Source organism: Dromiciops gliroides, chromosome 6 (assembly GCF_019393635.1).
Source record: "Dromiciops gliroides isolate mDroGli1 chromosome 6, mDroGli1.pri, whole genome shotgun sequence".
Taxonomy (NCBI): domain Eukaryota; kingdom Metazoa; phylum Chordata; class Mammalia; order Microbiotheria; family Microbiotheriidae; genus Dromiciops; species Dromiciops gliroides.
The window spans coordinates 170256582-170283620 of record NC_057866.1 but is presented as its reverse complement, the minus strand read 5'-3'; the positions used below and the strand labels follow the sequence as shown (position 1 = coordinate 170283620).

General features: G+C 39.4%; 2 protein-coding genes across 5 annotated transcripts in view; both read right to left on the bottom strand.

Annotated features, from left to right (window-relative positions):
- Positions 1-723: 723 nt before the first annotated feature.
- Positions 724-18668, bottom strand: LRAT (lecithin retinol acyltransferase). Of its 4 annotated transcripts, none has more exons than XM_043972648.1 (3): positions 18540-18668; positions 6591-7173; positions 724-2574 (listed from the first exon to the last, which is right to left on the bottom strand). In XM_043972648.1, the coding sequence occupies exons 2-3, from the start codon at positions 7170-7172 to the stop codon at positions 2422-2424; spliced, it is 735 nt and encodes a 244-aa protein (XP_043828583.1). In that variant the 5' UTR covers position 7173; positions 18540-18668; the 3' UTR covers positions 724-2421. The 4 variants fall into 4 exon arrangements, with proteins under 4 accessions (XP_043828583.1, XP_043828581.1, XP_043828582.1 ...); XM_043972646.1 differs by lacking the exon at positions 18540-18668 and adding an exon at positions 9229-9422; XM_043972647.1 differs by lacking the exon at positions 18540-18668 and adding an exon at positions 7456-7512.
- LOC122732476 overlaps positions 18596-27039 on the bottom strand; it is a 141304-nt gene continuing 132860 nt past the window's right edge. Inside the window, exons 19-20 of the mRNA XM_043972645.1 lie at positions 21406-21496; positions 18596-18729 (exon numbers count right to left, since the gene is read on the bottom strand). Of these exons, the coding sequence (XP_043828580.1) occupies positions 18655-18729; positions 21406-21496 (166 nt within the window). The 3' untranslated portion in view covers positions 18596-18654. The remainder of the gene's footprint in view (positions 18730-21405; positions 21497-27039) is intronic.

Genomic DNA, 27039 nt, shown 5'->3' with positions numbered 1-27039 from the left:
GAAGATCAGTTTGGTAGGTAAATGGAGGCTGCACTGATATTTAGAGAGATGAGGCAGGGGTACCAACCAGAAACCAGCAGACTACTGTAAGAGTTATGAGGTAATGAGGTGCACATGGGTGGTTTCAGTATCAGAGAAGAAAAAGTGTTCAGGGACAAGAAAAAAAATCAAGATACTTTTACATTATTTGGCATCTAATAAGGTCATAGAAGACTGTATAATTTAATTTAAAAACCAGAAAAGCTCCCATCCATTGTTTTTATGGAAAAGAAAAAGACTAAGGGCAATATTTCCACAAATTAATGATATGCTCCCCAGTCTATTCAAGTAAATAAATTACAAAAAATAAGTTATTCATACACACAATCCTCCTCCCCTATACCCCACCCCTCCTCTTTTTCACACTTACAAACTTTACAGCTTGGCAGGAACCAACCCCGGTTCTTTACACTTGCCAAAGCCTTTCTTCTTTCCTGATCTCCACCCAACCCCACCCAGGAGCCCACCTCCCATGTTTCGTAAACAAACACCCACATCCACGGGATAAGATCACCAAGAGATCCTCCCCAAGAGCTTGCTTAATGCTTGAGTGTGCATCCTTTCTTGCTCTCATACAAACATTAAGCTCTGGTCTTACAGTACATATTTGGTCTGGAGGCTATGAACATCCACTCCTCTTAAAACCACATTTTAAAAATGAATTTTTATTTAATTATACACCATTGCTAGTTACCACGTTTTATATAGTAAATCATCAACCACCAGTGGAATTCTTGTGGCCATCACTTTTACAGGTACGTAATAAACATCTTAAGATGTTGACCATGGAACGCATTCAGTGGTACAGCCCACTTCATTCATCTTTAGTTTTTATTTTTTAATAACAACTCACAATCAAAGTTGTAGACAAGTTAGTGTCTGGGACAAAAACTTTTTTAAAAAAAAAAAGTCCTTTTATTTTGGCTGATTTTTAGCACTACTTACTAACCAAAGATCCAGTAATTATGTGACTCAATCAGCAATTTGCAAACTAACCACTTTTAATGCTTTGGCAAACAGTTCCAAGGGAGAAGCCTATTGTATGTTGAGGATTCATTTTTAGTGTTACACATCTTGCAAAAAAAGTATCCAGATGACTGTTTTATTAAGACCATCTCTCATTCAAACTCATCATCACAAAAACATCCCGATTTTCTCAAACTGGCACCAATCCTAATGAATGTTTCAGACCTAGTTCATTTCACACTAAGAGCCCTACATTTTGCTTTTACCCATTTCTGTGCCATTTAAAAAATAAGTTAATAAAAAAATACCGAACAATAAGAGCTGGGGGATAAAATCCTGAATAAAATCCTGAATGAGAAGTGGGTTTTCTTGTTGTTTTTAAAATGACAGCCTTTAATAGCTAACTCAGTAGAGTGCATAGAGTGTTGGGCCTGGAATCAGGAAGATTCATCTTCCCGTTAAAATTCTGCCTAGATGACTAGCTGTATGACCCTGGGCAAGTCATTTAACCCTGTTTACCTCAGTTTCTTTATCTAGAAAAGGAGCTGGAGAAGAGAAGGGCAAACCACTCCAGTATCTTTGCCAAGAAATCCCCAAATGGGGTCATGAAGAGTCAGACACCACTGAAAACGACTAAACCATCATTTGACTTGTTACCTCAGTTAACCAAAAGGTTGAAGAAGAAACTGCATCTTTACGCCCTGGTGTCATTATTCCACAAATTTGTTTCCATCTTGGTTCTATTATGAGAAGGATGAACAAAGTTCATCTTTCCTTTGATATGTTAACATGCTTTATTTAAAGGCCTCCTTACCGCTTTACTTCAAACTTACATCCTTTATCAAGCTCAGGTGATTTCAGTTGACTGCAGGGACACTTAACAGAAAAGAAAACATAATGAAAAACATGCGGACATTTCCTTCTGAATCAGGGAAATGGCTTTTAGTTTATTATCCTGTCTCATTCATATAACCTGCATTGAATGTACAACAGTAATGAGAGGAACAGTTTGCCCTAGACACGAGAACCTTCTTAACCCCTAAATGTAGGCCTGACAGAAAAGAGCAGTCATGACAAGAGCAAGGGAGAAACCCCCATCTTCCCAGTCCTCTCCTCAGCTGTTGTGTCTGTCTTGGTAAGAAAGTCATCTGACAGGACTTGGCCCCAAGATGCCGAGTTCCCAAGGTTTGGAAGGTGCTTTACAAAACTTAGCTGCCTGAAAGACCTTCAGAAAGCCAGCCTGGCTCTTTGGCTTTACACAGTAAGCACTTTGTGTGATTCTTAATCACATCTTTATCCAGAACACAATGTTACAGGTCACATTTTTTTTTCTTTACACAATGCTTATACTGATTTGTGCTCTATAAATATATCATAGATTTAGAACACACACACTGACACAGAGTTGGTATATGTTTAGCCAGCCATCCACAAGCAGAATGGAATAAAAATGGCAGGAAGGGTGGTATGGGGCGCCAAGCCCAGACAGACTATTGATGCCAATCCCAGGATGGCTGAAGCAAGGACACTTCTCTGGTCCCGGATTATTATCTTCACATTTTCACAAAACTGAAAAATAAGAATTAAAAATATTTTAAAAGCTTTTCTTCTTAAAAGCATTAGGAATATAACATTAAGCAACCCTGAAAACTGTTCCACCAATTTGGAGGATTTTGAGATTCTAAAACTAAATTTTAAGCTCCTTTAAAAGTTGTATCAGTTACATTTGACTAAATTTATCAAGGGCCGACTAATATGCTTTTATGCACTCTGTCAAGGCTATAAAGACAAAAATGAAAACAGCCCCCATGCTCAAAGAGTCTTGCATGATATAAATGACCCTTAAATTCTACTTTTAAGTTAATGCAAACGCAACACCCTCAGGAATGTCTATCAGGAAAACTACCGATATTATGCATATTAAACACAGAACAGCTTCCAGCTATTTTTCAAATACCAGATACTAGGGTTAAGCTGGAAGGAATCAAAGTGATCTCAAAATTTGCCCCATTTCATTTTACAGATGCATTATGACATAAATATATGGAAGAATGCACCATAAAACAGTGACATGCAGAAAGAAGAGAGATCCAAAAATAAGTTATAGGTTCTAAATGGCTAATTGGATGATCTTATTAACTCTTCAGAAAACACTTGAGACGGTCTGTTTCTACATAGGAGAAACGGGGAAAAGTACCAGAAAATAACCTCCAGCACCAAAGCCTTGGCCAGATATTTCACCTGAATTCTTCTGAATTAAAAATGTAGTTTCTAAGCTAAATGAATTCATCTGATGGCGTTAATTATTTATAGAAAACCATTTGTTTAGAGACTCTTGGAGCCAAAATAATTTAAAGGGATATACTACGGTACTTTAGTTAAAGGTACACTATTTTAGGACTTCCCTTAGTAGTGTGTCAGGCTGCAAGTACAAATGGATGAAGGCAGTCTTTGAGTGAGGAACAAGTCCTTATTCTAACCCAGAGGATCTTAACCGGTTTTGTCATGGGACCTTTTTATTTAGGCAATCTGGAGAAGCCTCTTGTAAGACCTTTTTAAAACAATATTGTGTTGGGGCAGCCAAGTGTCACAGTGGATAGAACACCGGCCCTGGAGTCAGGAGTACCTGAGTTCAAATCCGGCCTCAGACATTTGACACTTACTAGCTTTGTGACCCTGGGCAAGTCACTTAACCCCAATTGCCTCACCCCCCCCCAAATATTGTGAAATGCATTCTATACAAAAGGAACCAATATATTGAAGAACAAGTTATCAAAGTAAATTTTTTTTCTAAGTCCACAGACCCTAGTTCAAGAACCTCTGAGTTTCTCTCACATTACTTGAGTGACCCCTGAGCAAATCATTCATTTGACCTCTCTCAGGGCAACTTTCTAACAAATAAGTCATAAGTTCCCTGTAACAATGAAATCACAAGTCTGGACTGCCGCCACTCCTCCCTCCCCCAGTTAAAAAATTCAAGTAATAACATAAAGAATGAAGTATTTACATCAATGTGGACATAGAACATTTTAGATTTTAAAGCAATTTTTAAAAATTCTAGTTCTTTTTTAAAAGGACAGTTTTGTAACTTAAGTGGAAGCATGCGGTAGGCTGAGCACTCAGGGGGGACTATTTTTCTGAAGAGAAGTCCAGTCCTCCTCTGGACCATGACCTACTTCTCTAAGTGCTGCACATTGGGAAAAACTGTTCTTAGAATTCAAAAATTTAGGATGAAGATTTCAAAAACTAAAACAAACAAAAAACCAACTTAGCCTGCCCAGCAGCCAAACTTTTTGTTAGACTATTCAAACTGAAGACGAAAACCTCTTAGCTGTAGAAGAGGTGTTAAGCAGCTAAAGCAATGAAAACACTTTTCTTCCCAGTCTATAAAACCTGGCCGAGTTTAGTGATGAAAAGATATACCATTGGTTAGACATGGAGGGAGGGGGAGAGAGATAGTACAGACAGAGACAGGCTCAGAAAAGAGAATTAGGGGAGAATGAAAGAGACAGACAGAAAAAGGGATTTGTCTATTTGCTTTGTAATATACTGCTAGACCTGGTTGGAGTCTGGAGAGAAATACGGTTTTGAATCTTCCCCCTTATAGGGGCAGAATATGACCCCCATGGAAAATCATTTAACCTTTGAGGATGAATTAACCTCTCTTCATTTGTAGGATAGGGAATACATAATACTAATAAATCACCTCATGGGGTTGTTCTGAAGGATCTAAAAGAAAAGTGCTTTGCAAATGTGAGGTGCCTAAATGTCAGCTATTCTTCATGTTCCTAAAATGAATTTTCTATCAAAAGACTTCTAAGGGGAAGATAAAGTTCACAACTATTTGCCATTGAGACATCTGGAGTAACACTAAATAACTTTACCAACTAATTATAATCCAAAGTCTGGGAAGGCTGTTACAACTAGAGTACTCATGTGTGTTCCAATAAAGAGTAACTCCTAATTACCAGACAGAAATACTGTTTTCTCTTTGAGTGATGATTTATATGCTTGGTTCCTAAATAAATCTGATGTGTTTCCTTTTGTACACTTTTGGAGCCAGGATTGCTAAGTGTGGTGAAATTCACTTTTAATTAAGCCTAGACTTTGGTAAGATTGTGACTTCATTGCACACAATGCAGTACTGTACCTTCGTTTTATTTGGAAAATATGCCAGATCCTTTCCATATTCAGTCTAAGAAAGCTAATAAAAGCAAAAAAGAAAAAGTTTTGTATTGCTTTGGAGATTAGTGGTTGCAAACAACTATTAAATCATTGCTTTATTAGTATCTGGGCCCAACTTCTAAAGAACTGAGCAAAAACACTATTCTGTTATCTTAGGAAAACGTTAATCTAACAAACGTAAATTTAAAAAAAAAATTCAGAATGTCTTGTATCCTGAATTGAGATTTGTTCAACTTCAGCTCAATTGACATTTTTAATCATGTGTAAAAGTCAGGATGACTAATTTAGCATTTCTGAGCATGCAAAATATAATCTATTATTTTTTAAAACAGGGATTATTATTCATTTTCAGCAATTCACATTATAATGTTAAGTAGCCCTGTCCTTCACACATTTCCTAAGGTTAATTTCGGCTTTAGAATTTTAATCAGCCCCCAATATAGATAACTTAATAAATAGCTAAGTAAATAATAATTTAAAATAATTCAGTCCTCAATTTTGAGCTTCATGGTCAAACTGATAATTTAAAAGTTCTGTATTATATGGTCTTCATTTTCAAGGTGGCAGGCACCTTAAGCTCCCTTTACATCAAAGAGCCTGCCTGAAATTGTCAAATCATTATTGGAGAGTATTGAGACAAACTAAGAGTTTTCATGTTAAGGGTCCTTAAGGAGTGCACAACAGGAATAAACAGCTTTGTTGATACCCCAGAAACACAAATGAAACCACCCACCCCCAACCATGTGGCTACAAAGGGTTTGCTTGACCCTGTTAAAAAAAAAAGTTCAGGGGAGAGGAGGGGTTAGACAAGCTTTAGACTATGCCAAAGGCATCAGTGCAGCTTGCTAAAAAAGATAATTCTATTCCTTGCCGCATAGAGCAAAATTTAAAGGGTACAGTAGTTTTGTTTTTTAACTATAAGATATAAACTAAGACTTCCTTCTTTTTCCAATCTTACTTCCTGGAAAAGGTGCAATCACAAGGTAACAAAATTCTCTTGGCCCGAAGTCACATTGCCCGTGTGTCATTAAAAACTGTGTTTAGGGTAGACACGCAGCTGACTTTTAAGAGGTGAGGCTATAAAGGCAGCTAAACTAGAGGTGGAACCTTCACTTAGCATCAGATGGTTTTAGAGTAACTCTTTGAGGGGCTTATCTTTAAACTCGTTTCTCCTCTAAGAGCAATGACAATTTTAAGAAGACTGACACACTTTGGAGTTTGGAAACTTGCTATTAAGATTGATTTTGTTATTGGTTTTTGGGGAGTTTGGGGTTTTTGTTTTTTGGGTTTTGTGAGTGCTTATTTTTTTAAAGGGGTTTTGTTGAAGAGAAGCCAAATTTCACCAAAAGGAGTTGGATTTCTGTGTCCCCTCTTTTCACAGTTGCTTTAACTGCCTTTACCTTGTCTGCCTGGGGGCTGATTGGGGCACCGTATCTACAGTAGGTCACAAAGTGCTCGCAGTTGTTCCACAGGAGGCTATAGGAGGTCATGCCCAGCAGCTTCTCTGCCCGGCGTGCCACCTCCTCGTTGCCCAGCGCCTTCTTCTGGAGCGATTCGTCCAAGTGGTTGACCAGAATGTTGGCGCCGTAGGCGAAGTCCTCCACCGTGTCCACCCGGATGCTGGCGACCTTGCCGATGACTCCCAAGATCAGCCTCTTATTGGACACCACCCGCTGGGTCAGCAGCTTGTCGTCGGTCAGCGCTAGTAGGATGTCGGGCATCAGGTGGGCGACCTGGTTGTCCCCCAGGTAGATGCCATAGTGGGTCAGATGAGTCCGGGGCACCTCCAGCACGTCACCGCGGAGGAAGGAGCCGATGTCGTATAAGTTCCCCTTTCCCTGTTGCTGCTGCTGCGGCGGCGGCGGCGGCGGCTGTTGCTGCTCTCCCCCGGGGGCCGCGCTCCAGCTGAACAGTTTGAGATTGGAAAGAAGCAGCAGCTTTTCCAGGAGCATGGACACCACCTCCAGCATTGGGTTCTTCATCCTGTATCCGGGAGAGAGACAGACTGAGACAGAGAGGAAGAGCGCGCGCTCCGGGGGCGCTCGTGGAGATGGGAGCTCTCCAACCGTGCCGTTGCGGGGCCCTGCGCTCGGTCACCTGTGGGCTGGCAGCGTCCCCTAGGCTTCCTCCCGGCTGGGGAGGGCGGCGCGGCTGACAGCGGCCGCTGGGCAGGAGACAGGCAGACGCGGAGGCAACGAGGGAGAGGGGGAGGGCGAGAGCTAAAGCGAGGGCGCGCGAGCTGGGAGACAAGGAGGAGGAGCGCACCTGGAAGGTGAGGCCGTCCCCGCAGCGGGCCCCGCGCTGATTGGCGCTGTCTTCGGCCTTCGCCTTTTATCACGGTCTGAGGGGCGGGGCTCGAAGGCCGTCACAATGCGAAAAGCGCGTCCTGATTGGACGAAAGGAGGCCGCGTGGTGCCCGGTAGAGCGAGGGAGGGGGGAACCGCATTCACTTTTAAGGAAGGGATGCCTAGTTCTCTTTTGGATCACTCGGATCTCTACCCCAGTCTGGTTTTCTTGGCCCTAGTCAGGCGGGCTTGAGTGGCCTTCCTGGCCCCACTGCCTAGTACGTATGCAGTGGCTCCTAACGAAACATGGCAAAAAAAAGTATGGGAACCAAAGCAAAGAAATTGGGTTTGAATGTATTCAGAGGCAGAACACTGGATTAGAAGTCACATCTCCTGGTTACTTGGATGACTTTAGGCAAGTCACTGTATATAGGTAGTATAGCCCATCTCTGACATTCTATGAAATTCTTCCTGAGACCCTCCAGTTTCTGTACTTTAGTACCATCTTCTGCTGGTGAAGGTCCCCTGGGGGACAGATTTCTGATGCTAGGGAAAGCCTACTAGTATCCCTTTCGAGGATGCTGGGCAATTTTTGAAGGAAAAAAAAAAACACCAAAAAACACCTCAGCAACTTAAGAATAAAGTGGGCAAACAAATGGAAATCCCCTTAAATAAGATAATAAGGTTGCTGGGTACACGGATTTTTGTACACTTGAATTCTCCCAACTAAAAAGTTCCAATTAATTCGACATCAATGCCTAAAATGTGGAGGTGAGGGGAAACCTATTTCGTTTGAATGTCATTCGCCTGTATACCTGGGGAAACTGAGGTTTAGCAAAGAGAAGTGATGATGCCTAAGGATAATACAATAACAGGTTACACAATAGGAGAGTTAAACTCTCAAATTCAGAGCTTTGCCCGTTGCACCAGCTTGCCTCTTGTTCTTTCTTTCCCAATAATGTTAGATAAGCACAATAACAACATTGTAGGTGCATTCACTCCTTTTCTGACCTGTAATCAGGTTAAGAAGGCATTGATCGTATGATTTGCATTAAAATCGCGCGCGCTCGCGCGCGCACGCACACACACACACGCCTATTTTATTGACAGTTTTAGTACCGGAGAACTAGTTTGCCAAGATTTTCAAATTTACACTTCCATTCCCTTAACTTAGTATTGCCTTCCAAGAACCGTTACATTTATTGTTCCAGGCTTGAACTGTAGGTTGGTAAACGAGCACAATTGTTTTTCTCCGCTTTGGGAGTTTTCCTTTAAAAACGCTACAGTTTAAAGGTGCAAAGGGAAGGCAGTAAAGGTTTATGAGACTTGAGGACCTAACGGAGGAGGAGGAAAGTGCACCGGGGCGGAAACAAGCACTCAGACACTGGCTTTCTTTTTATAGTACATCTGCATTCTAAATAGGTCGATATGCTGGCCTATGGAAAACAGGTAGCCAGAGGCGAGTGAGGAAGGAGAGGTTGCAGAGGAAATAAGGATTTTTGCCACAATCAACTAGTCCCGCAATTCTTGGAGCCGACTGCCACCTCCAAACCCTCCGCACAGAGTTACATGCTAATCCATTATGTAAATGTATCAATCCCCGGGACAAAGCTCACAATAGAAAGCTTCTAGCAGGTCAACAAAGCCGCCCAGTCTGGGGCTAATAAGTTTCAGCCATAGAGCAAATTCCCGGCTCCCCAGGGGGAGGGACGTTTGCTGGGGGGGATGATGGATGGGGGGACATTCATCTTACCTGGAAGATGAAGAGGTCCATGGATATCAGGAGCGGAGGGGGCCGGGTTCCCCATTATCCTTCGAGGCCGAGGGTTTTTGGGTTTTTGTTTTTTATCCTCCCAGTCCCCTGTCTGCGAGGAGCGCGCCCTATTCCTGTCACCCCTACTTGCCAGTCACTTTTGTTCATCTTACAGACGCGCCAGTCACATTAGAGCTTCGTCCGGCAAAAAAAGGAAAATCCCCTTTCCCAATAGACGTGAACTGAAGGGAGGAGAGGGGGGAAAGAGGCGGGGTAGGACGGGGGTGGATCTGTTTTGTTTTTTCCCACAGTCTCACCCCAATTCTGAAGCATGCGAGGCCGAAGAACTTGCGTATTAAAAATGGACATCCTCTCAGTTTATTTGGATTGCCGGCAAATGGGAAAATGTAATCTCTTACCCGTCACATATATTTCCCGTGTGTTCCGGGCAGGGGCCGAAAGGGGGAATCTCAAAGGGCCCCTGGATTATAGTGAAAGTCGATAGGTCGATAGACTGACAGTTGTAATTGACTCTAGTTTCTGAAGGTCGATAAGAATCCATAAGGTATATTCATATTCCATCAATCTTGGGAATCAATACGCTTTAAAAAGCGAGTAGAAAATGCAGAAAGATGGCTACTTTAAGAAGCATGTTTTATAACTGTTCCCCCTTTCCCTCCCAGTTCTCCCAATACATACATACATACATGCTGGAGCCAGTATGAATATTCCAAGATGATATATATTTAACAAGCATTAAATGTCTGGCAAGGGCTACGTACATTTTTTTTTAGTTTGGCTTTCCATATTCGCTCCTCTTCTGTCCCAGCAAAGCAAACTTGAGATACTGAATTGTCATTTCTAAAACTAACCTCATAGTAACGATAAAATTTTCTTTTTTTTAAGGAAGTGTTAGTTGAGTCACAAGACATTTGTGAGTAAGATTAGGGTTGGAATCCAGTTTCTAGATTTTTTTTAAAAAAGCCATAGAAATGAGCTTTTCTTTATTTGGAATTAAGTTTAAGAAGGTAAGGGAGTAGGGAACAGGCTTCCTTGAAGATCTAGCATATTTATTATTTGGGGCAGCCAGTCCTAAGTATATTGTGTTTTGCTTTTCCTAAAGGCCTCGATTTCAGTCAGAAAAACCCGTGTTCTAAGTTAACAACGTTCCTTTTGAGTAAAAGTCCCAAACTTTAATCTTGCATTCCGAAAATAAAGTTGCCAGTTCAGCCTTGGCACTTCCTTCACTCCGACAAAGGATTAGGAATCAGACAGACTAAAGGTGCAGCAGAGGAATATTTCTTCCCCCCCCTTTGTTTTCTGTTGCCTGCATCAAAGCTGTAAGGTCCTTTGGGGTTTGGCAAAATCAGGTCAAGTTTGCAACGTGTTTCACATTAAATTGTAGGATAGACAAACTCTTGCTAATTACTTAAGCTGAATCCCGGTCTCCCCTCCAATAATTGCAAGTTTAATTTGAAAGGGGGGGGTACCTTACTTACTTTTCGAAGTGCTATTTCAATTTACTGAGAAGTATTTTAGAGGGATTTGCAATGAGATTTGGGGTGATTTTTCACTTACATGTTTACAGACAAATAGAAATGTGCCTATCTACCTAATGTCTTAGAGAAACACGAAAGTTAATTCATAGCCAGAGAAAAAGATAACAGAAACCTAAATTAACATAGAAAGCAAGTGCTTGCACTGTGTCCAAAAGGGAACATTTATTTAAAAATCAAATTCTACCTATATATGATTCTTATTTAAAAGAAGAGAAGAACCTCCATATTCCCAACTACAGGTAGGTGGGAGAAGAAAAAACTAACATTTCTTTTCTTTTTCTTTCTTTCTTTTTTTGTAAAAACTAACATTTCTAAGAATGGAGCAGCTATGGTTCAAGAAGAAAGGTCTAGCTCAGAATGGGATTGACTGCAAAATGCCAGGACTGGCCCTCCTATCCCGGGGTCCTAAGGCCTTCTTTACTACCATAGGGTCTAGGCTAAATCCCTGACATTTTCATCTTATTTCACCAACCAGGTTTCATCCCTGGGAAAGCAGGAGGCTATGCCAAGGGTTCAGTAGGGTGGCTAGGACTGCCTGGGCTGAGCCATTTATAAAGTTTTTAGAACTGTTTCTCCTCTAGCCTTTTGGACAAAATTCACAGCTCCCACGTGTTTCTAGAAGATTATGGGATTTGGAAGGTGGGCAGAGGGAGCAGAGTTAAAACATTTCCTCTACTAGAATCCTGGGAGGATGCCCCATCAGGATCACCACAGCATCTTTCAGCCTGAACTCCTTTTTGCCCTGCCACATCTCAGTGACAATACCTCACTGCAGCACATTCCTTTCGAGCTCCAAGCAAGTTGCCTATCTCTGACCCCTTCTCTAGATGCTGAGGCAGGTCTTTAATGGCAAAAGTACCCAAGGGTTAATGATTCCCTCCTGAGCTAATCAGGATAAAGGAATATGCATGTCGAGGGGTGGGGGGTGAGGCTGGAAGGGCCAAGGACTTCAGAGGCAATTTTTCATAGGAACATAGGAGTTAGTAGAAAGTGTGCAAGGATTTAGGGTCAGAAGGGTTTTATTTGAAAGCCAGGCTTGCAGCTTCCTACTTTTGTGAAGTTGGTAGACCTTGTTGTCCGCGTCTGTAAAAAGAAGAGGTTGAACAAGGTGGCCTAGACCAGGGCTTCTTAAACATTTTCTACTGGAGACCCCTTTTTGCCCCATAAATTTTTGCTCAACCCGGGGTATGTAGGTATATAAAATTGATATATGTAACCTTTTATTGTTTCCAAATTTTTTGCGATCCCCACATTCAGTTACCCCATATTGGGTTGAGGACCCACAGTTTAAGAAGCTAGGGCCTTGATTTAGAACTGGAAAGAGCATCAGTGGTCAGGTGTAGTTCAGTTTGCTTCTTTTACAAATGAGGAAATGGAAGTTCAGATGGCATTCATGCAGGTGGTTAGTACAGGGTTTTTATAACTTTTTGAAAATGATTTTTTTCTTTTTCTTTTTTTGCCATGCATGAGTTTTGATTTTTTACACATGATGTAAATTCATTTCCCATATATACTGTATATGATGCTATAGTATTGTAAATTACAAATAAGAGAGATATTAAATATTCATGACTTTTTGCCAACCCTGTAATAGCAGAAGTGAGATTGAAACCAGACTGGGCTCTTACTTAGAGCACATGGATCAAGGCCCTGAAACCCTTTATATCAACAATACCTTCCAACTTGGCTTTTTAGATATTGGCCTCACTGCAAGTACTTTGTAAAACCTTGAGAAACACCACCAGTATTCAGATCCAACCTGGAAGAGATACTTTTTTTTTTTAATGGGGGAAAGGGGAGGTATTTTAAAAGAAGCAAAAAAAAAAATCCAAAAATTAATTTTAGAAATAACAAACATGTTTAATCCAAAATAATTATTAAAGCGTTCTAAATTATTTGATACACTTTAAAAATATTTCCATAGCTATAACATTAATAAAATTACCATTAGAAAGTAACAAGAAAATGTCTTTTCAATTAGAGAACAGAATTAGAATTAGAGAACAATTTAGAGAACAGCACTCTCTGTAGAGGTATTAAAAGTTTTAAAAATTCTTTCTAAACTTCATTTATTGTTATCAGGCTATAGTCAACTAAGTGAAAAACCCTTTTCAGTTGGCTGTGACGGTCAAAAGAGAAAATGTGGCTGCATATGAGGAAAACAACTATACTTGCTTTTATTATAGTTCCTTTCTATGAGGGACTTGCATAATCCATATCAGAACCCCATTCTTCCAAGGTACTCTGCACATAGTAAACTCTTAATAAATGCTTGATGAATGAATTGCCTCTTTGCAAGTTAGCTTTACCATTCATGTCATCTTAAATATCCACTATTATGCACAAAAAGAATTGTGAATGTCAGAGGATCCTCATAATCAAATGGGCCAATCAAAAAACCGTCTTCTAAATTATAACAAATGAGATGAAGAAAATACTCAGGAATTTTGCAGGATGCCATAGAACTAGTTTATAAACATATTTACTGAATGTGTGCATCAACTCCTGTATTGTTGGAGTAAGCTTGGCTCCCCCCAGGTCTTTTGGGGTTTTCCTCAGTACAGTTTTGTCCTCAGCATCCCCAAGGAGCTCTACTCATACTACAATTCTTTTATTGGCCTTCCAGAAGATCTCAGACTTGAAGACACAGAGAAGAGCAATCAATCTGTCCTGGAATCCCTCAGATTGGCAGGCACTGACCATTCAATAAACCTAGCATTAGTCTAAGGGATCCCGGGCTGGATAATCTACTTAATACTTCCAAATAGTGAACTGATCTTATTAGAGATCAAAAAGCAACACCACGTCCAAAAGATCCTTGGAACTGGGGTTCTCCAGGGCCAGTTAGACTCCTCAAGGCCCTGTTAGCACAATAAGTAATGGTAGCTGACGTTTAGATAACTCAATCTTAAAGTGCTTTACAGGACTTCTAGTTTGGTCGTCAGCAGCCTCGTGAGGGAGGTGTCATTATTATCAATACTTTACAGAAATGGAAACTGAGGCTCAGAGAGGTTAACGGCCTTGCCCAGGGGATCACCCAGCTAGCGAGTTACAAAGAGTCAGCTCTTCCTGATTGCAAATCCAGTACCCTGTCTCTAACAGGCAGGAGAGGACCTGAATCAAACAAAGCTAAAGGCTTTGGCCAGAGCTGAACCAGGCGCAGGAATGAATCAGGACCAATAGTGTTTTATTGTTCTTCATTTGCTTCTCTGTCAGTCAGAGCTCTGACTGTGGGCTGTTGAGTAATGCCAATTCAAGTCACTTAATGTTTTATTGTAACCATTTAGTCATTTAGAGGGTAGTTATCCTCTGTGACCTTGGGCAAGTCACAAAATCTCTTAGTGCCCCAAGCAACATTATAATTTGCAGGGCATGTGCCAACATAGAGGGAATTTTCTTCATGAGAATGCTTCATACCAAAGGGCTGGTTCAAGAAAAAAACAGTGATTATAACAGAAATTTATTTTTGCTCCTGACTCCAGACATATTTCCCTTTACTAGAGTCCAGTCCTGTATTTTTTTTTTTTAATGATCTCTGGCATTTCATCCTGGATGCCTCATTGCCAATGGCACAGAGCAAGGAAGACAAAATACCTGCTTTTTTTCCCCTTATTTTTTTCTCTCCCTTTCATTACAGTCACCACTGAGATCTCAAGGGTCTTAAGAGATCATCCAGTGAAAGGCCTTTGGGCAGGAATTCGGTTTCTTCTAAGCTTTTTATAGCTATACTATGAATACTCAAATAATGTACAGAATTTTCTGAGGCTTAAGTAATGTGTATAAAAGTGTTTGGATCTGCAGATTAAAGATAGTACTGAAATCCAAAGCACTACCATGCAAATTGGGTCTTAGTTAATTTTATTTACTTTGAACTATACTCTTTCTTAACTGAAAACTGTACATTGAGGGTCCACAGTCTTTTTGTGAGACCCTAAGTTTGATTTCCCTGAAAGCTTGTGATTACTTCCTGGAACACTTTCCCTTTTTGATTACATATACTGACTTTCCTGGCTTCCTTCAAATCTCTGCTAAAATCCCATTTTTTACAGGAAGCCTTTCCCAGCTCCTCAATTCCAGTGTCTTTCCTCCTTTTTTTTTTTTTTTTTGGTGGGGCAATGAGGGTTAAGTGACTTGCCCAGGGTCACACAGCTAGTGAGTGTCAAGTGTCCGAGGCCAGATTTGATCCTCTATTAACTCTTAACCTATTTATCTTGTATATGGATTGCTTTGTATATATTTGTTTGCTTGTTGTCTTGCCCATTAGATTGTAAATTCCTTCAATGCAGGGATTATATTTTGCCTTTTTGTGGGTCCCTTTTTGTGGCATATAGTAGGCACTTAATAAATGTCCACTGATTTGGTTGATCCATTCCAGGTGACAGCCTAATAAAGCAAGCAAGAATGTCAAAAGTAAAGTCATCGATTCATAGATTTAGAGACCATCATGTCTACTCCCTACTTTAACAGAGGAGGAAACTGAGGTGCATAAAGCCTCAGTGATTTGCCCAGGGTTATACAACTAGTAAATGTATGTGATATTTGAATCCAGATCTTCCTGACTCCAGGCACAGTATCTTATCTGTGGAGCACTTGACACAGGGTCTGGAAAACAGTAGGCACTTAATAAATGCTTGTTCCCTTCCCTACTCCCTCTCTATTACACCAGACTTCCCCGGAACATGACCAACATAGGCCTAGGGATACTTCACTCCTAGGGCTACTGGGAATTCCTGCAAATTCTGCAAAGGGTATGTAAAAGAGATTGACAGGACTTGACAGCACCAACCAGTTTAATTGTTTACTGGGTTGCTTTGAGACTACTCCATAGATCTTATCTTTTGGTCAGGGATTCTTGCTATCTTCCAAGCCAAGTTAGTGAAAGCCTGACCCATTGTCAGGGACTCGCAGATAGCAGCAGTGGGAGGGATCTGAAGAACCTCTGCTCAGTTCGAAGAACTCATCCCATACATCTGATGAGACTAGTGTAGGTCCTCATGAGTTCAGTGTCCTCAAAGCAAAGGGCTTCTTCATGTATCCAGTGAAATGAAAGATGCCCCTTTCTGACAAAGGTCCTTACAATCTTATCAAATGGATTGTGGGGACTCATCCAATTGGTCAAGGTTTCTACTGATCATTGCTATAGAACAACCAAAACTAACAAAAGATCAAATGAGAGTGATTATTCAAATTGTGAAAGGTCTTTACTTTTACAAAAAAAAAAGTATATAATGAAGTCTTTCATTGCACTGAAAATGATATTGATATGATTTCTAAAGCTTCAGTTTAGTTAAACCATGCTGGGGTCCCATTTATTAGATAAAGTGAAACATATTCTAAGTATGTTGGGCCAGCAGGGGTGGGGGACACTAAATAAAATCTGCTACCTAACTAAAATATCATCCAGCTTTAAAATGAGCCATACTCATTCTGTTTTGGTAGGAATCCAAAATCAGTCCACTAACATTTTAGAAGGACAGCTGAATCCAGAGCTGTCTCACACTGTAGGACAAGACATATTTGAGTGATCCTCTGAAGTTTTCTATTTTTGCCCTAATCAGGCATCACACTTGGAAAAAAATAGCATAACACAGAAAACCACTTAATTTCCATGTAATTTAAGCTAATTTTTATTTAAAGTAGTGTTTTATGCATTGTTATAATGTAAAATAATTTCTATTACCTTAATGCGTTCATATTTCACCCTTTTTAATTATAAAAGACTGGCCCAAATGATTATGTGTTCAAATTGATTAGATATTATGATGCAGTGTGTTCATATTTTACTTAGGATCAACCAGAAAGGATATTAGAAATCCTATGGGGAAACTGAGGCCCAGGAAGATTATGTGACTTGCTCAAAGTCACACAGGTAATAAAAGCCAGAATTCAAATCCTTTTCCAAAGTAAACTTATTTTAATACCCATAGAAGTCAATACATTACTGTGCCAGTCTTTATCCAGCTTTCTTCTTTCTCAACAACATGTTTATAAATCTGTTTATTTGCCATAGCACACATGTAAATTTGTGAGTAGTGGTGGAGACTAGTTGGATAATTATAAACCTAGTGAAAGCTCTGCAAACTCAAAGAACTTCATCATGGGGCTGAATTCCCACACCCTTGGAAGAGAGACTACTTCCCAATATGGAAGACAGCTTCAAGCCTAACTATCTAGGTGGCAAATTTGATTGATTCAGAGGTGTGTCAGCAGGGAATTCTTTGCCCTTCATTAGGACAGGACAGCCAAGTAGTTGAAAAGCAGCATGCTGTGCAATTTTGGCCTATGTCATAAAATCACAATGAAAACTGGCAGAATTGAGAACACCATTCTACTCAGAAGCTTTGAGGTACAGCAGGTTTCATGTGAGACATTTGACCCAATGTCGATTCATTATATATGGTATAAGCAGGAAGAGCCTAGCCTGGGGGTTTGAATAACAGGGTTCAGAACCTAGCCCTTCTACTAACTAGCTCTGTGAACTTGGGCAAGTTATTATACGTATGTACCTCAGTTCCCTCATCTCTAAAGTGAGACAAGCTATACTAGGTGATCTCTAACGGTCCCCATCAGATCCAACTTATATTATTTTATTTTATAAGGAATAAATGATAAAGGATAGACTCTTACCCTGCCCATGCCATTGGCAAGAAGGTTGCAAATAAAGGAGCCATATTGGTGTGGGGGCATCAAGCTCAAAGAATTCATCCATGCACTTAAAAATGCAAAAAAAAATGTTAAATTAAGTAAAATATTTTACAAGCTTAGTATAGCACTATTTTGCCATAGTATAAAATTTGGCATAATGTAAGAAGGGTCATCCCTTCAGATCTGCTCACAAGATTTAGAGCTAAAAGAGATGTCAAGATCATGTGCTCCAGACCCTTCATTTTAACAAGGCCCAGGGAATTACATGATTTGCTTAAGGTCACATGGATAATTCATAGAAGAATCAAGATTTGAGTCCATGTCCAGTGCTTAGCACAGTACCTGGTTATTAGTGCTTAATAAATCTTTATTGATAGTCTAATCACTAACCTCTAGATCTAAATATACCTTTCTTTCCCTTATACCACAATGCTTTCTTCAAAGTAGCTAAATTATTGGTTGAAAGTCTTTGAGGATGCAGGGTATGTCTCACTTATGAGGCAATCCTGTGGACCAAGACAGTTCAATGACAAACCTTTATTTAATATTAACATATTAATTGAGTGTACTTTTAAATTTCATGCCTTCAGACTTCCAAGATAGGATGCTAAGTATTAGGTTATTATCTTTTTTTCAAATATAGCTATAGGAAAAAAAAACACTCTAATGTTTCCAAGTAGTACTCATTCTACATGAGTAATTGAGGATCGCCTTTGATCCCAAATGTATACTCTGTACCACCAATGCATGAGGACATCTATGAATTACAAGCTTCAAGAAATCTGAAGAGGTAATAATAAAGAATAAGATATATTACTTACAGTTAAGGGCTAAAGCTGGCTCAGCCTAGATTCTGGTATTAAAGCATACTCTTGAGTGTGTGTGTGTGTGTGTGTGTGTGTATAAACAAAGTATATTTTTACCATCATTTAATAAGTATATTTTATAGAAAAGTTGCATTAAATGTGAAGACATACATAAATGATAAACTAAGTCAGTCTTAGTGGTTATTGCATAGAATGTGAACTTTGGTGTCTTTTTCACAAGATCATTTACCCTCTCCCTCCCACTGATGACATCTTGGTAGTAATGTAGGTGTTGACTCACCATGCTACTGTTTATTTATGATATTTACTCCTTCTTTTGGTCCTTTGTTTTAGTTTCAGTTTTGTGTTTTTATTAGGAAATATTAAGTTTCCCAGAATGCATGTACTTGTTTTGGTCATTCTACTAGGGATTTTAAATCAGGAACATTTTTAATCTGGAAATCCAATAGCATTTGTCCAAGAGCTTTGCCCTGTTGAATAAATAGAAATCATTAAGCTTATTGCCTATTCCATAATAACTGCTTTTATTCAATGATGCATACATAGATGTTTTGGAAAAGTAACTTGTATTTCAGCTGGCTTGAGTGAAGGAGATTTTTATCAAAGACCATGACTCTATCAAAATGCAATTAGGCAAAATGCAATTAAAACAACTAAAACAACAGAGCCAGAGATGGGAGAACTGAAAAAGCATATAGTCTAAAATAGGTATGTCTGTGTGAGGAAAAGAAATAAAAGGCCTTAGCGAGCCAATAATAAGTAGAGAATCCATGCATGAATGATTGCATGAATCCATGAGAGAAATCACAAGCAGGGGGAAGAGCTGGAAATAAAACAGGTTGGAAAAAACACAACAACAAACAGTGGGAAGTATCCAGAGAAAATAAGGTCTATTGCAACTGGTACCCCAAGAAGAACTCCCTTTGTGACATCCCCAATAAGTGGGCATCCAGTATCTGCTTGAAGACCCCCCACTGACAGGGAACTCACTACTTCTCGGCATGGCCCATTCTACTTTTAGATTGCTCTAAGTGTTAGGAAGCTTTCTCTTACAGTCATTGAAATCAAATCCTTATTCTGCTCATAACTACCAAAGCTTCTTATCTCATCAGAGATGTCACATTGCTTGTTAACTTAGACCAAGAAAAAAGAGATTAAACAGTGTTTGCTGCATTCTAAAGTTATCTCAGCCCCAAGGGTACTGCCCTAAATGCCTAGGGGTTTTGTGCCCACAGTGGACTGATTAAAGCTTTACTGTACTGAAGACAAATTTGTGTACTTCTAACCTTAAGGTTATGAGATCATAAATAAGGATACTTCTATGTATGCCTCATATAGTAAGGCTTATTAGCTGGTGCCAAATCTAGCCAGAAGACACAGAGTAACAATAACAATGGCAGCTAGCATTTCTATAGCATTTTAAGATTTACAAAGCACTTTACAAGTTTGATCTCATCTGATCCTCACAAGAACCCTGAAAAGCAGATGCTGCTACTTCCCCATTTTACAGATGAGACTGAGGCAGACAAAGGTGAAGTGACTTGCCCAGGGTCACACACCTAGTGTCCCGAGGTTAGATGTGAAATAAGATTCAGTAGAGGAAATATAGGGAAAACGTGGAAATTGAAGCAAACCTCTCCCTCCGATTCCTAACACCTAATATAGGGAAACACATATTCAAATGCCTGGTAACTGACTGACTGGCTGGATAACATGCTGCCACCAATTCATTTTCTCTAGCCTTTCACTAGCCCAGCACTAGCAAAGAAGCCAGTCTAGCCATAATATAGTCTACTTTTTCTGTGCCCAGGAATGGGTTATGCAACTATAGATACTAGCTTGACTTATGTAACCTGTAAGTAATCCTTACAACAGACTATGTTTTTGCTTTACTTCAGCACAAAATGGCTCAGCTTTGGTCCTCAAGAAAGCCTGGGTCCCAACAGCCATGTAGATACTGACTGCTCCACATGTGGTGTTTCTATTCCCCCTTCTACAGATATATAATAGAATTCAGGTACTGGGGTATTTTGAGCAGCATATAGAAGGCATCTTCCAAATCCATCAGTTTCTCTAATAAAGTAGTTAATCAATCCTATCTCTCAACCTACAAAATGGTCTTCCCCCACAACATTTTTAAGGGCCATGATCTCCAGGACAGAGTAAAGCCTATGCCAGCCAGGCAGCTGATTTCAAAAGAAATCATCTTTTCCGTAACACTTTAAAGTGAAGAACTAAAAAGGCAAGAGTGAATAAACCAAACCAGTCTAACTTTGCAAGATCAGATACCATGGGCTAATCAATAAACTCTTTCCTATGACAGTATGCCTGGAAGAAGACACTATAGAAAGGAGTGCTGGCTTGAAGATCGGATAGTATCACTAAATCTCAGCTATTTTCCAGGTAATACTTCCCTGTTTGTTTATAAAATAAAACACCTAAGGATTGATTTACACCTACAAAGCAATGTACTATTATGAATTATCCCAGAGACCTTCCAGGGATTCAATTTAAGAGGGAAACTTCCAAATACTACAAAGAATGTGCTGGGCTTGGTTCCATCCTTTGATTTTTAGCCCCTGATGTAGATATCCCAGGTTATCCTCCCTTCCAGCCAGTGAGGACTCTGCCCTCAGCCTGATGTCAGCTTGCACTTTGAGGAGATGTTAATTATTTTTATCCATACCTTTGTTTCTCTCAGATAAAGATTTCACTGACCCTACACAATTCAGTTATTCACTCTCCAGTGAATTGGTTTTCCCCTACCTGGTTCTTAGCTGTTGCTTTAGTTTTCCTCCTTACGTCATAACTTCCAAATTCTTTTTTTCAATTATTATCAATATAATGATTATTGATTAAATATTATTGCATATATAATATTATAATTAAATATCATGATTAATAAAATGATTCTTGATGAAACCAATTCAAGCCATTTAAGTTCCACTGCCAGAAGCTGCAATGGAAATTTACCCAGTTCTCTTCCTCTGTCAGTTGGTCATCCTGGATTGTAATGAATATTAAGCACAAAAGTAAGCCAGAGAGTCCCCCAGTAACACTTTTTTCAGGGTGTAGCTATAAAATGACTGGTCACAAAACCTCTCAAATATGCTTATGAAATAAATATTCAAAATGTAGATACGTACTTGTGGGTCGTTTCTCAAGGATGCGATGCCTCCACCACCAAGGGAGTTTTTCAAAACAAAGTTTAATGCATATACTCCTGGCAGCTCATATCTGCAAAGGTAACATAGACAGTTGATTGATTATCATTCATTTTGTCTGTAAAAGTGGTGCTAACACATCCCTGGGCCAGCCTGCTGCTGGCCAGAACACAAAAGGTTCATGTGGAAATGAACTAGGAATGCAGGTGGGCCGAACAAAAATCATTCAATCAGTGAGCATTTATTAAAGAGCAATTATGTACCCTGAATAATAATAGCATTAATATAGAGTTTTAAGGTTCACAAAGCACTTTACAAAGATTATTTTATCCTCAAAATAATCCTGTTTGGTAGGTTCCAGATGAGGAAACTAAGGAAGACAGAAGTTAAGTGACTTACAAAGGGTCACCCTGCTGATAAGTGTCTGAGGTCACATTTGAACTCAGGTGTTCCTAACTCCAGGTCCAATGCTGTGTCCACTGTGCTACCTATAGATCTATAGCTAGTATTGCCCTCAGTGAAATCCAGGCATGAAAAGGAATTTTCATTCTAAAATACTTGACAAGAGGGCAGCTAGCATCTCCTTTAAGACCTCTAAGGAGGGGGAGTCCATACCTCTGAAAGCAGACCATCTAAACCTTGAATAGCTCGAATTGTTGGGAAGTTCTTCTGAAACCATGGCTACCTAATCCAAGCCCCTCATTTCACAGATGAGGAAGATGAAGTCCAAAACAGTTAATGGGCCTGCACATCATCATACAGGTAGCAAGAGGGAGATTCAGGATTCAAATTAAGGGCCTATGTCTTTAAACTCTTTGCACTGCACCATCCCAGTCCCTAGATTTCAGAAACCCACTCAACTAGAAGTGGAGAAATAAACCATTGATAAATAAAGAAATGGTATTTGAGATTTAGGGAGTAGGTAAAAGACGTAGAGGCAGAAATATGAATTAGCAAGTGGAAATGCCCTTTAATTTAGGTAAAATAGAATCGTGGATAGAGGGATGGCTTGTCTAAGTCCTGTCATATATACAAAATATTTTATATACATATATGTATGTGTGTATATATATATATATATATATATACGTATATATGTATATAGTATATAGTATACCTGTGTGACTCAGCAACTCTCCAAGACTAAAGGTTAAGGATGTTTCTATATAGGGAGTTCTCCTATACCAATGAAATCACCAGGATGAAAAAAAAAGGAAATTTACAGAAGAAAAGGAGGAGATGGGAGACAGAACAGGCAGCCTGTTAGCTGATCATTTTTAAAAGATGACTTTTAATGTTGAATTTTAATGAAATAATTAGGTGGCTACTATATTTAAGGGCATGTACTAGGTGCCTGAGATTACAAAAATGAAATAGTTGAGGGATAGTCACACATATTGATGATCCCTGCTTCCAGGGAAGCAAAAGCTGGTGGAATACTTGAATTTGGGGACTCTGAACTCTGTACTGGGCTGGGTGGTTCAGGTGTCTTCACTGTTTGTTATTAACATAGTGAACCCAAGGAATTGGGGTGGCAGGCAGGGAGAAAGGTAGAGAGAATAAACCACACTACCTAAGGAGGAGTGACCCAGCTCAGGTGGGAGACAGTGCAGGTGGAAACTCACACATTTCTCAGAGTGGAACCAGATCCCACACATCCATCCTGGGCAAGTTGGGAAGACCCAGTCTTTAAAAAAAAAAAAAAAGTCATTCCCCTCAAAGTTCTTGTAACTTCCTAGTTAGGAAAATTCTAAATATCAATAAATATAATACAGACTAGATTAGTATAAAAGAAATGTAGCATGTACTCTGGGAGGCCCTCCTTATTTATGGTTTTCAGGTAATAGACATTAATAATGTATACACTTATTCCATTCTGAAAATAGTATTAAACATTATGAGTAGTGTTACTATCTTAAGCCTGTATAAACCAGCACAGATTCACCAAGTTAGATACCTCCTAATCATCACACTGACTGATCAATGAAGATTATATAAAGCAACAGTAGAAACTATGCGATAGATACATCATGGTAAGCTGCAAAAATTTAGCTCCTACAGAATACCTAGAAAGATTTTAGAATGGTGGCTAGAATTATGCATCAGAAAATCTCTGTTCTTCCTAAACAAACAGAAGACAAATCACTACCAGCATAACTGTCTGCCAAGGTTCTGTCTTGGACCCTCTTCTTTCAATAAATGCTCTTTCTCTTGGTGACCTAATTTACTCCTATCGTTCTAGTGAACACCACTATGCAGATGGCTCCCAAATCTCAATTTCCAACTCCAGTCTCTCCCTACAGCTCCCTTTCCATATTTCCAGCTGCCTTCTGGATACATCCATGAGAATGGCCCACTGCCACAGCAGGCTCAGCATGTTTAAGATTGAATTCATCATTTCCCCCATAAAACCTGCCCCTCCCCATAACCTTTCTATTTCTATTAATGGCAACACCATCTTCCCAGTCATCCAGACTCATAAATTTAGAGTTATCCTCCTCCCTACCATCACAAATCTAATCACTTGCCAAGTCCACTTGATTCTGTCTCTTCATCTCTCTCATTTTGTTATTCTCAAATTCTACTGCAAATATGACCATAGTATCTTTTCACTTATGTATTACAATAGCTCCTTGTCTCTCTGTTTTTTGAATCCATCCTTCATAGCATTGACCCAATGATCTTCCTAATGCATTGCTATGATCATGTCATTCTATTAAAAAACCTTCAGTGGCTCCCCATTACCTATTAATTAAAGTATAACCTTTTGATCTGGGCATTCAAGACCCTCTGCGTTGGTTCCTTTCCACCTCTCCAGCCTTACATCCTAATTCTCCCCTTCATACTCTCTATGTTTAAGCCAAAAAGTTCTTTTCATCCCACCATCTACCTCTGTACCTTTGCTCATGCTTTTCTTATTGTGCATGGATAAGACTTCCCTATTCTATTCTCCATCTGTTGAGGTCCATCCCTTCAAGGCCCAAGTTAGGTACCTTGTATTCTAGGTATTATAGACTTCCCTCTATTGGGTGAAAATGATCTCTCCCTCCTGTCAGTTTTCACCTCTCTTTGCCTGGACCTCTCTTTTATCCTTTCCTCTTCCTTGCATCATAATTATTTTTGTGTCTTTCCCCCATTAGATATTAAGGTTCTTGAAAAGCAATGTCTGTGTTGTAAATATTTTTGTTACCTCAGTATCTACTACAATGCTGTGCACAGAATTAATTGGCACTGAATGAATCATCTGCTTGTCGAATGAAAGATTCCATGTGATCCTCATAGCAGAGGTATTCACCTTATTTTACAACCACTTTTGAGTTCAATATTTCGTGTTTGTCCTAGAAGTAAGATGAGCAAAAATTGACTTTTCACCATTTACAGCTTTTGATTTAGGACCCAGAACTAGGGTTTTACCTTAAAATAATTTGATTTTTATTTCTTTGATTGTTTTGAAACTCAGTTAACCTTGCTAGAAATATAGACAGTGCCAAGAGAGACTTTTCTGATATTTTCCTGTTCATTTCCTGTTGATATTTAAGCAACTGTAACATCTAGGCCAGCCAGTTTGACTACACCTAAATGGATTCTATGTTTCTCATATACTTAAAGTTAGAGCCATATTTAAGATTTTCTAAATTTATTTCAAGCCAGGGATCAACAAGAGGACATACTCTGTATTACTCTTCTCTTCAGTAAGTTGGGAAATGTTGGTAATGATACTTTGACTAGTTTGTTTCTGCTACATATAAAGAGGTATGAGAAATGAATATTTCTCTCTTATATTTAATAACTAATTATTGTATTGGGACCAAAGATGTCCCCATTTTCTACTTCTTCATCCAGAAACCAAACCGTGTGGGAAATATCTCTTCAAGATTTATCCAGGCCAAGATCTAATCAGACTGTAAAAGAAATTCTAAGTTTGGGCTATTGGGCGTATTCCTGCTCAGTCTGGGGGGAAGTGTTGATTGTCCCTATTATCAAGATAGGTAAATAGAAATTGACCATTGGACCAAGATTTGAATGACCTAAGTCACATATAAACCGTGAGCCCACCCCACTCTTTTGTCAAAGAGAAATATCCAAATGACCATCATTTTATTAATAATGTGCTGGCCTTGTTAATAAAATTATTAAATTACCCAGAAACTAGATCTCTTGAACCTTTTTAATCATCACAGAGGAGTTGCCATGGCTTTCAACTTAATTCAGATGATTTTTTTTCTTTTTTTAAGCATTTATTAAGCCCTTATTATGTGTCAGGCATCGTGCTAGGTTCCAGGGGTATAAAGACAAAACAGAAACCGTCTCTATCCTAAAGAAGCTTACATTCTACTAATACATAAATAAATGCAAAATAATAGACAAAGTATACAAATTATAAAAAATATGAATATAAATATGTATACACACTGGAGTGTGCTGATAATTATTTAGCAACCAGCTCTCTAAAAGAAAATATATGCATGACACACTTTTCAATTTAATCTGGATTATGAACATTTTCTCCATCACTATCTGAAGTGTAAACAATTAAAAAAACACGCAATAAGTCATTTTGTTGTTGCTGTTCAGTCATGTCTTTTTTTTTTTTTTGATGAGGCAATTGGGGTTAAGTGACTTGCCCAGGGTCACACAGCTAGTAAGTGTCAAGTGTCTGAGGCCAGATTTGAACTCAGGTCCTCCTGAATTCAGGGCTGGTGCTCTATCCACCGTGCCACCTAGCTGGCCCAGTCATGTCTAATTCTTCTTGACTGCATTTGGGGTTTTCTTGGCAAAGTTACTGGAGTGGTTTGCCATTTCCTTCTCCAGCTCATTTTAGAGATGAGGAAACTGAGGCAAAGAGGGTTAAATAACTTGCTCAGATCACATAGCTAGTGTCTGAGGCCAGATTTGAACTCATGAAGATGAGTCTTCCTGACTCCAGGCCGGGCTCCCTATTCACAATATGACCAAAGTGCCCCCTAATTTGTAGCAAATTAGACCATCTTTTGCCTCAGTTCCTACCTAGCCTTTAACTACTGAATGGGTGTTGCCTCAGGCAAACCATGTCCTGGGAAAGCCTTCAGACTAAAAAGGACATGGTCTCCCACTATACCTGGGGCCCTTGCCAAGTTGTCCCCACCCACCCATGTCTTGTCTGCCATGGACCCTGGTGACTCTGGAGGAAATAGTGAGGCCAATGACTTTGCACAGCTCTACCCCACTTAAATACAATTCACTTGCAAGTCCATACATCACCCTCCTGATGTCATTGATCCTCTTCAAGAATGAAAGATGAACAATAACAACAGCAAGTTGCCAATTTTTGAATTGTAATCACAATGAAAATTATTAGTGCACTCTCTCTCTCTCTGTGTTATATATATATATATGTGTGTGTGTGTGTGTGTGTGTGTGTGTGGTTATACATATATGTATAAATACATATATGCCACACCTATTTAGATATAGAAATCTCTTTCTACACACACACACACAAAGTCCAAATTAGAGGAATCATTAAAAACCTTTTGAGCTGAGCCCAGAAGGGAGGGAGCCAGGGATTTAAAGAGGGGCAATGAAATGGGAGAACATTCCCAGTCGGGGGGGAAAGGCTACACAAAAGTATAAATT